Source organism: Capsicum annuum, chromosome 1, assembly GCF_002878395.1.
Source record: "Capsicum annuum cultivar UCD-10X-F1 chromosome 1, UCD10Xv1.1, whole genome shotgun sequence".
NCBI lineage: Eukaryota > Viridiplantae > Streptophyta > Magnoliopsida > Solanales > Solanaceae > Capsicum > Capsicum annuum.
Genome location: NC_061111.1, coordinates 215,856,818 through 215,867,838, shown reverse-complemented (window position 1 = coordinate 215,867,838; position 11,021 = coordinate 215,856,818). Strand labels below are relative to the sequence as shown.

At 34.4% G+C, this 11,021-nt stretch overlaps 1 protein-coding gene across 3 annotated transcripts in view; it reads left to right on the top strand.

Moving 5' to 3' along the window:
• Positions 1-536: 536 nt before the first annotated feature.
• The window catches only part of LOC107847838 (vacuolar protein sorting-associated protein 53 A), a 59,351-nt gene continuing 48,866 nt past the window's right edge, over positions 537-11,021 (top strand). For all 3 annotated transcript variants that reach the window (XM_047408907.1, XM_047408905.1, XM_016692379.2), the window contains exons 1-7: positions 537-1,203; positions 2,269-2,326; positions 3,035-3,129; positions 6,240-6,296; positions 6,428-6,578; positions 8,288-8,358; positions 9,220-9,344. In XM_047408907.1, coding sequence (XP_047264863.1) covers positions 2,278-2,326; positions 3,035-3,129; positions 6,240-6,296; positions 6,428-6,578; positions 8,288-8,358; positions 9,220-9,344 — 548 coding nt within the window. In that variant the 5' untranslated portion in view covers positions 537-1,203; positions 2,269-2,277. The remainder of the gene's footprint in view (positions 1,204-2,268; positions 2,327-3,034; positions 3,130-6,239; positions 6,297-6,427; positions 6,579-8,287; positions 8,359-9,219; positions 9,345-11,021) is intronic.

The following is an 11,021-nucleotide window of genomic DNA, read 5'->3' as shown; positions in this document are numbered from 1 at the left end:
TTTATAATTATTTATTAATAATCTGGATTTAATGACATTTTTATTTTTATTTTTTTAAAATTTTATAATTTCTTTTTAATTATCAGTTTTTTATTTTTATTTTTAAAATAATTTTATAATTATTTTTAATAATTTGGATCCTCAATGCCATTTTTTAATTTTTTTTATAATTATATTTTTTTAAATAATTTTTTAATTATTTTTTAATAATTTGTTTTTTTTAATTTTATAATTTCTTTTGAATAATCAGTTTTTTATTTTTATTTTTTAAATAATTTTATAATTAATTTTTAATAATTATTGGACACACAATGCTACGTGTCAGCTTTCAATTAGTCTTTTTTGCCATATTATTGCGTGTGTGCAACACACACTTTAAGCTTTTAGCTGATTGAGTAAAAAATATCTATTTGAAACCAAATTCAAAATTTAAAAATTTAATAAGTACAAATGATGTAAGTGAATTTTTGGACAAAGTTTGAGCGCTATCAATGGCTGTGGCCTAATTATTAAAGGCCTAATTATTATTACATGAAGTTAGTACTAAATTTATAAAGAAAACGGTAAAAATTACCTCTGGAAATGACATTATTCTTTTCTGCAATAGTTTCAGTTTCTGGATTGGCGACGTTGGGTGGTTGGGCGGATGGTTGAACCTCCTGCATCAAAACACAACACACACACAAGCTGATATACGAACACAGGCCGGAGAGAGGAAAATGGAGTAAAAGGGAGAGAGAGAGGAGAAAGGGGAGAGAAAGTTGAGGAAAGAGAGATCGATCGATCGAGAGGAAAAACAGACGTATCGCGACTGTTTGTGGCGTGTTCTCGCCGGTAATCCGCTGGACTAGCCACCAGAAAACACCCCCAGTCACTATTTGTTGTTACTGTTCCGGCGAAACCCGCCGGAAAACGACGCCACTAGCTCCACTCTTCCCAAACCCGACCCGGAACTGTGTTATTGCTCGTTTTCTTTGTGGATTTGTGATTTGGAGTTCGTATTAAGTTTTTTTTTTTTCGTTGCTTTGATTTCTGTTCGGTTTTGCGGTTCTCGATTCTGGGCTGGTTTCGTTCATTTTGAGGTTGTCCGTCGGTTTCCAAATCTGTGCGGGTTGTATTTCTCAATACCGAGTTGTCGTTGTCGTTATTGAGGTTTGATTCGAGGTTCTTCGGCGCGGATTCCGTTTCGAAAGCTCCATCAAGGTCCAATTCTATTCTTTCCACTCTCTTTATTTCGTTGTTTATCATATTGGATACATTGAATTGACATGATGTGTTGGTTGATTTGTGTTGGTGGTGAATAGTGGTTTGTTTTGATTGGTTGTTGGTCCCTTTGGCTATGGATTGTGTGATGTAAATTACATCTCTTTTGAGAGTTAAAACTAGTTATTTGGGGTGGAAATTAAAAATTGATAAAAAGGTTAATATTGGTTAGTTTGATTCATTGCTTGTCGTTTGATTTGAAATGATGTTAATTTTGTGGAACACGATAGTACCATGATAGGTCGAAATGGGTAGGCAAACGGTAGGTTGGGTAGGCAAAATTTAGGGCTTGTGGATGGTTGAATGTTCGAAATGTTTGTTGAATGGTTTTGTTTTATCGTATTTGGATCAATTGTACTCATTTGGCCGGGAATGCCCGAGGGTGTTTGTATTGTCTTATTCGGGGAATGCCTCGATGGAGTTGTACTCAAAGACTGTGCGTGATCAAGATTCGGAATGTCAGGTGGAGCTTAGTCTAAGGCTGGTTTAGAATAGAGTTTTCATTTCTGCATTTCTTTTATTTTTGGGACTGTATAATTTAGACAGGACACTATTCTTTCGGATTTTGATTGTTTAGTTCTTTGTTTTCTTGTTTATGTGTTTTGTTGGTTTATACATTCCATAGTGTTGTAATAGTATCGTACTAGCCGATATACTCCACGAAGCAATCGTGGTCGAACCACGGGACCGAGGGGTGCCGAACACCTTCCCTCGGTCAACAGAATTTCTTAACCAAAATCTCTGTTCTTGGATCAGTTTTAAAGAGCCCAAAATCGTTTTGAAAAAGGATTTCCAAAGACGACTTGGCACACCAGATTTATGCTAAGTGGCGACTTTGAGTTTAAATGTAAAAGAATCCTTTTCGAAATAAATTTTCATTTTTAGTCATTTTAAATAATAAAATCCTTTCAAACTTAAAATCATTTTTTTGGTAAAAAAGGGGTGTGACAGATGGTATAATAGAATAGTCGTACTCAAATCATTGTTGTGATCTGTCCTTGGCAGTGAATTATCATGGAGAAGCAGAATACGTTGGATTACATCAACCAGATGTTTCCCACAGGTCTTTTACTTGTTCACATTTTCCTTTCTTTTTTCCTTCTTTTTCTTTCCATCTGAATCTGATGTAGTAGAGATTTGTCCGAATTATTTTTTCTGAATTCAACCTTTCGGTTAAGATTTGGGCTTGAATTAACATTTGTCTTTGATTCATTTCAACAATTATTTTTCTTTCCTGGTTAAATCATTTTTTCTGCTCCTTTTTCTTTTACTTTGGGCATTACTGCTGTGAATCCATTGATAACATGTGTAATTTCTGTGAACAAGAGGTATAATAAATAAAGTTTAGGGAAAAGTATTGGGATTCGTAAAGTCCATTTATTATTTGCACCAATGGATCTCGTGGGCTTAAACATGTCCAGAAAATATAGTTTTCTCAATATTTGGTTGAAAATCTCATTCCTTGCCTTGATATCAAGGCTCATATGATAGAATTGTGAAGTAGCAATATAACTGCATTATGGTCTATGTTCATTTAATAACAACGAAAAAGTCCAAAATTGTAGGAATTAAGATTTTACTGGTGATCCATTGAGTAAGGCTTATAACTTCAAAAATTTTAGTGCTCTAGGTGTAGCTATTACTACAATTTTTCAATAGCATGTCTCGAATATAATTAAGACCCGGGGTCATTCTCATTCTTTAGATAAAACATGCTGATCTTAGCCAATTATGTCCCTTTTTTGAATAATCAGATGACACATTTGTGCAGAAGCATCTCTATCTGGCGTTGAGCCCCTTATGCAGAAGATACATAGTGAAATTCGTCGTGTTGATGCTGAAATATTGACTGCTGTTCGGCAACAGGTGCATTTTTTTGCATCACCTTTCTCATTCTCTACCCTTTGCCTAGCTTTCTTCAAGGACAGATATTTACAAATGATTACGTCCTGCTACATGACTGCTGATTATAATCCTTAGACTGTAATTGCTGTTGCTTTTAGGAGAAAGCATTAGTGCAAACAGACACTATAATTCTGTTGTTCTTGTACTTTGTACTCAGTTAATTTATAAAATCTTGATTATTCTAAAAATTTAGAACTACTCCCTAATGTTACACCATGTAAAAGTATAAGATAGGAATTTCTTTACCCTATTGGAGAAACTGATGTGGATCATCTATGCCTTAATTCCAAACTAGTTGGTGTTGGCAACTATCTTTTCCACTCTATTCATCCATAGTTCAAACCATATTTTGGGATAAATGATTATGGAGAAAAGGTGATAAGTTATTTGAACGTGCATCAAGGGCGGAGCCACCTTTGGACAAGGGGTTCATTCGAACCCTCCTCGATGGAAAACTATACTATTTATACATCATCAAAATTAATTTTTATGTATACATAGTAGATGCTGAACTCCCTTTGGCTAATTCGTATATTTACTTTTGAACCCCCTTAATCAAAAACCTTGCTCCGCCACTGATGTCCATCATATGTTGTTTCTAAAAAATAAATTAAATCCATAGTATGATTCCAATTCTGTTAAACAACATGTTTGTTATTCCCAAATAGAAAATTGATGGTCATTGATTAGTATTTCAATAAATGACCAAAGCTAGACGATAATTTGCAACAACTGTTAGATAGGTTATATAAACTATTATGATTGCCCACTGTTGCTAACAAGGCCTAGCCCAATTGACAAGGCTAAGAGTATGACAGAACAAACCTTTAAGATTATGTATTCAACAACAACAACAACAAACCCAGTGTATTCCTACATAGTGAGATCTGGGGAGGGTAAGATGTACGCAGTCCATACCTCTACCTCTAAAGAAGTAGAAAGGCTGTTTCCGATAGACCCCCGGCAATTCTTCAAATTCATTTTTTGATTTTCTCTAGTATAAAAAGATTATAAGAAAGATGGTCCCCAGTATATTTGGAGAACTTGTTGTTTTGAGCCTCTACCTTTTGTGTACCACTTGCTTATATAAAATTATTACTTTACCAAAAGCAAATCTTTTGGCAATCTGTGTCACGGATTCACGATGCAGGCGTGCCTGTATATTATGTACCTCTAAGATTGCATTAGAAGTGAGTTTATTTTACTAGGAATTCTTCAACAACAACGGTTCAATCCCAAACAAGTTAGAGTCGGCTATATGAATCCTAACTGATATGTTTCTCCAATTCAATTTATCTCATGCCATGGTCATACCAAATAAAAGTAAAAGTAACAGTAAAAAAGAAGGAAAATATATATAAACAATACTCTCCATCCCAAATTATGTGACACTCTTTCCTTGTTAGTTGTTAGTCAATCCCAAAAAGAATGTTACCTTTTGTTTTATTTAGTAACAACTTAACTTTAAAATGCCCATTTTCCTTTAATGGGATGATTTATAGTCTCACAAATTCATATTTTAGACCAGAAGCTTCAAAAGTCTTTCTTTCTTTCTTAAACTTTGTGCCTAGTCAAACACCATCACATAAATTGTGAGGAGCGCTAAAAAAAAATATTAGGAGTTCTCTATGTTTTTACTGGTATATAAATCAAGAGTACTCTTAAAAAGCATCAGACTTAAGTAGGAGTACTAACTTGTCTAAAACATATTCCTAACTAGTTGATACCAAATATATTAATTCGTAAGGACTAGTTCAATTGGCAAAGGTTGAAAAACTTGTGTCTTAGGTCACAAGTTCAAACGTTGTGCCAAGCGAACTAAGTTTAATATATAATTAGAGAGGTAGAGGGGCAGACCCATCATACCTGAGTTTGAAGGCTATGGTTGGCCCAAAGTGTTGGCTCCAGGGAAATTTCTTTTTCTTAAAAAAATTGGTATCATCTATAAAGATCTTTTTCTTCCATTCTGCCCAATTTTTAAATTAGTTTCTGTTTGGATTGGCTTATATTAAGTGCTTTGAAGCATTTTTGTAGTGTTTGGGTACTATAAAAAAGTGTTTTTAAGCACTTGTTTTTAAGCTAAAAAGGTAAAAATAAGCCAGAAGCCATATGTTAGGAATTCTAACTTATGGCTTTTGGCTTATAAGTCAAATGCTTTAAGCTCATCCCAACACCCACTACTTCTACATGGATTCCAAGAAATTATAGGTCTTTTGAGGCAATTTCCTTCCATCTAATTTTAAATCTTCCTCGTCTCCTTTTAGTTCCTTCACTCATCATGGTTTCACATCTACATATTGGTGCATCTGGAGGTTGACGCAAGATATGACTAAATCATCTCAAATAATCTTCTCTCATTTTATTTTCAATGCGTGCTACTTGCACCTTCTGACAAATGTGGTCATTTTTAATCTTATTTGATCTTGTATGACTACACACATCCATCTTAGCATCCACATCTTGGTGAGGCTCATCTAGCGGTTGTGTTGCACTTTTATGGACGAACTTTCACTATTATATCACATTGTTGGTCTTATAACTGTAAAACATACGTTTCACTTTGGTAGGTGTTGTTCTATAACATGACACCCCATTTTAACCATCCAGTTTTAAATTATATGAGTAATATCTTCATCTATTATTTCATTCTTCTGGAACAACGTTCCTAAATATCTGAATTGTTTGCATTTTGCTAGGAAATTACCTTATTGAAGAATTTGTCAGGAATTCTTCAATAAGGTAAATGTACTAGATTTTTGTGCCATATTTTATTATGCTTTTCCTTTCTTTTTACTCTTTTGTCTTTTATTTGGTGATAGGTAAGAAATACATCAATTTTGACTTTCCTCTTAAGAGAAAAAGAAGAGAGAGAGATCAGAAACCTAGAATGTTAAATTCATCGAGATTACCTTATTTAAGTAATTGCTATTATTTTCTTTTTCTTTCTCAAGAAAAGCAATTGCTATTATTTTTTTTCCTGATCAATGAAACTTCATGATGTTTGTGGTTTTTATTTTCATAATCTTGGTAAGAACTATGTTTTTCTGGCCTTTCGCTTTTTCATATTTCAGAGTAACTCTGGGACCAAAGCCAGAGAAGATCTTGCTGCAGCTACGAGTGCTGTGCAGGTATGTTCTTCAGACTTTCTATCTTTTCTATTGTATGGCAGAAGCTTTAACTCTGTGAGGAATAAAATCTATAGTTCTAGATACAGAAAAAATTCTGATATTGCTATCTATCTTTGACTTTTTTAAACCAGGAACTCATGAATAAGATTCGAGAAATTAAAACCAAAGCAGAGCAAAGTGAAACAATGGTTCAAGAAATATGTCGCGATATTAAGAAATTGGATTTTGCAAAGAAGCACATAACAACAACAATTACTGCCCTTCACCGCCTAACCATGCTAGGTTAGTCTCAATTTTCACTGTCACAGTTCTTTTGATTTTTTCTGTTTTGTGCTTGTAAGAAGATTTTAGGCCGATCGCTTCCTTCTCCATGCTTAAAAAGTACATTGTTGATGAAACTAGTAAATCTTTTATTATATCATATACTATATGCACTTTGCTAGGCTTTTTTGTTAGATGCTAGGCTGTATCTGGATTAAAGAAAATTTCAGATTTGAGCATGCGGTTTGACACCTTCTAAGCAAGGTGGATGCGTTGGAATAATGAATCAGTGCGGAGGAAAATTCCATTGAGAGACTTAATTCTTCATTTTTTCCAAGAGTATAAAAATCAAATCTTGTCCATGTTCTTGCACGAATTAGGAGAGACCCATTGGTGTTGTCCAAGTGTTTTTCTCTCTTTTACTCTCTATATCTTTTTTAAGTGCTTGTTTGTGAGATGGCTGGATCACAACTTATACATGTAGGGAGAAGGTAAAAAGATGCCTCATTTGTGTTATGTTGCACGGAAAATCACCTGATAAATAAATGGAACTTAAAGAAAAGAGAGGAGAGGACTGAGCAGATAAGTGATAGTTTTTTTGTTCTTTGTTTTGTTTCTAGAGTAATTATGAAAAAGAAAAAGAAAGGAATGTGCGTAATTTCACTTTAGCTCCCTTAATGAAGTATTTTCCCTTGTTATGGAAAATACTCATGTTAATAAGCTTAAGGTTTTCTATGAAATTACAAAAAATTCATCAAAGCGGGTCTAGCCACTTACATGGTGTTAGAAGCATTGTTACATCTCCCTCACCAGGGCCGTAAAGATTTTTTTTTTTTTAAGTTATTCCGCCCATTGTATTAAGCTTTTGGATTGAACACCTAGATTCTTTCATAAGGTTATCAGAGCCAAACTCTGGGAACTTCCTTTAACAACTGTCTTTCTCTACATATCCATTGCGATGGGCACTCTATCGATTGAGTCCATCAAGCAGTTGTGGGATTCCTCATCTCAATTCAGAACGCTAGCGACTAACTCTTTTCTAACCCACTCCTCAGCCCATTAGCCCATTTACTCATATGACATAACAATCTGATTCCATTTGACACACTACTTGATGTGGTTCATCTAGCGCTTTTGCTGCTTGTATGATTTCAAAAGCTATTTACTTTTGCCAAATAGTTGGTTAAAAAATAAAAGTTCATAGAGGTAAGGTTTGTAGGTGTAAATACATAACTGAAATGAATAGGAACTTTAAAGACTCTTTTCTAATGGTTCATGCTGCAGAAAGATCTTTATCTTTATTCAATGACATCATGTTCCCTGCATCAGATACTTCACTTTTTTCTCTGAAGGACTGCGTACAATTACCCTCCCCAAACCGCACTTTGTGGGAATATACTGGGTATGTTGTTGTTTATGAATCAGCATCAGATACTTTACCAGCCAAGAGGATGTAGAATTTCATTTGTATGTATTATTGAAGGACATGAGTGTTGTACCCAACATGGAAACTAGCATAAATTTCCTCTGAAAAGTGATCGTGGATAATGAGAAAAGGAAAAAATACTTACTTTTTCTCTACTTTTATTACTAATTGAAGTTATGTGATATGAGTTATCAACAAAGAGCATCTATGCATGCGTACTTTAGCCAAAGAGATGCATTATCTCAACGCGTTTCTCCTTAATAAAAAAGCATCATCTCAATGTGATTCTTTTGTCCTGTAACAGTCTCTGCAGTAGAGCAACTTCAAGTAATGGCTTCCAAACGTCACTATAAAGAGGCAGCTGCACAGCTTGAGGTATTTTGCTGTTGCTTTTCCACTGTATAAACTTTTCATTATTTAACCTTCACCATCACATGACAATTTGCGACTACAATTGTTTCTTGTAAAACAATGAATATTGTGCACTAGATTTAGTTATAATTGAAACTTCTTTTGTCGCAAGATGCTTGCTAAACCAGAGTTGCTGGATTTTATAAGAGAAGTTCCGAGTTGACCCATGGTTTTCAAAATATTGGTGTACAAAAGGAGGTTTTTGTGTCATTTATTATTTTTGGGCTCACTGATTTACTATTTATGTGGTCAATCTCATATATTGGTGTATGATTAGAGGCTTCACTTATCCTAAGACTTCATCTGGATGCTGGTGATTTAAAATTCTATCTTCTCTCGGTCTTTATTTTTTGCTCCATAAGAAGTTGGAACTCTAGTAGTACTCTGTAATTGTCATTAGAAATATAATTACATGGTAATAGATATTTCTAAAGTATGTTTTGCTTGAGAAGCATTACTCCTAATAGATATTTCTAAAGTATGTTTTGCTTGAGAAGCACTACTCCTAAACTTACTTATTTCAATTGAAAGTTCACTTGTTCTTGTGAGCCCCCAGTTTCTCTTCCCTCTTTTTTCTGAGGTGAATTTAAGTTGTCTGTATCCAGTAGGTTTTCTTGAGTACTGATTTATTCACAAATGTTAGTTATCTCTCTTAGATATGCATATCTTGTAATTTGTATTGGCTGAAAGAACTGTATGAAGTTATACATATCACTGAATGCCTTCATCAACCAACAAACACAGTTTCTTCTTTAATATTCTAATGCTGTCGCTCTCTGCGAATAGGATGGATATGCTTCTAATTCCTATCTTGTGATGTTTCAGGCTGTAAACCAGCTCTGTAGTCATTTTGAAGCCTATAGGGATATTCCTAAGATAACAGAACTTAGAGAAAAGTTTAAGAGCATCAAACAAGTCCTCAAGTCACACGTGTTCTCTGACTTCTCCAGGTGTGTACTAGAAATCCTAGTAATATTACTGTCGGACATGATTGGCAAATACTTCTTAGAAAAGAAAATATTGTACTCTATTGGTTGGCTTCAATTAACTTTTCTTCATCCACCATGGTAGCTCATATGTACCTTTGTCAATTCAAGAATCAACATTCTGCTCGTGTCTTCTCTTAAAAGTTGTTGTGATAGGTTCTTCTGAATAAGAGCTCTTGGATATAAGAAAGACGAAGATTTTTATTTTTGATTTCAAACACATTGAAATTGTTTCTAGGTTTTCTATTTAGCCCTTACTATGATAATGATTTGTTTGCTGAAGGTACCTCTTCTCTATATGCATGGGCGAGCTGCTTCTTGTGCCATAGGAATTATAGAATGATATTTAACTAACCACCATCTGGATTGCATTTGTTCCTAAGAGTGTTGCTGTTGCTATACATAAATGAAATTTTGCTCCTTTTGTCAATAATAACTTACCATGTTTTCTTATGATTTTAAAATATTCCATCACTTCTACTACTAATTCGTTAGTATAAGAGTTTGAAAGGTTAATCTTGAAAATTTTTAAAATTTTGGAAACATAAATTATAATAATTTCTTTAAAAATTTAAAGTTACCAAGTTCAAAAACAAACAAACAAACAAAAAAAATTCTTTAAAAATTTCCATGTATACATTAAAATCCCAAACACAATTGTAATTTAATTATTTTAATAACTATTGTTGAAACAATTTTTTACAACGCCATCATTTGGTGGAACGTAAATTCACCTTTTTGGTACAATTTTTTTAGGTAACTGAAAGATTTCATTTAACCAAAAAGTGAACATTACAGAACTACACAGCGCTGACCCTCTGCTTTCTCAGTAGCAGCATGTTAGTTTACAAATGGAACACAAGGAGCACCTATTATCAGTGAAAGCACTGTAAAACAAAGAGATATCCTACACAGAGGTTATGTAAAAGAATTAAGACTAAGGCAAGCATTCTTCCAAAGCCCAATTCTGCCTCCTCTGATATGAACATGAATAACAATCTCTCTACAAATCTTGTCTGCTTCAGATATTCCTGTTATGCAAAAATTGAGCAGCTGCCGTTCTTCCTCTTAGCCATCTGGTACGCCCAGTTCAATTCAACAGTCTAGGCACCAATAGTTCTAGGGCAACCTAGCCACACTGTCAGCCTATTCCAAACAGTCATTATAGCACAACTCAAAGGAAAGATGATCAAATGTTTCTCGGCTGTTGCACAAAATGCCGTCTGAGGGAACCACAATCCTAATTTTCAGCAATCTAGCAACTCTGGCTAGTCTATTCTGGACAGCTAACCATGAACTTAAATCTGGGGTGCAAATGTGTATGCAGCACTACACTCTTCCGGGCCACCTTTGTATATTGAGGTATATGGAGCAAATAAGCCTTGTGTATTTCAAAGTAACCCTCACTATGCAAGCTGGCCAATCTAGTGTGTAGATCACCCTGAAGTTGACCTTGCTGCATTAGCAGATCTCCAGTTTGCAATATTTTCCTCACCACCCAAGCAACCGATTTGGGTATAGCAGCTGATTCTAGAGGTTTGTTTTTGATACAATAATTATTGATCCATTTGATCCACAAACAATCCTTTTTAAGTGCAACAGCCCAAAGTTGCAGTAGATCACCCTGAAGTTGACCTTGCT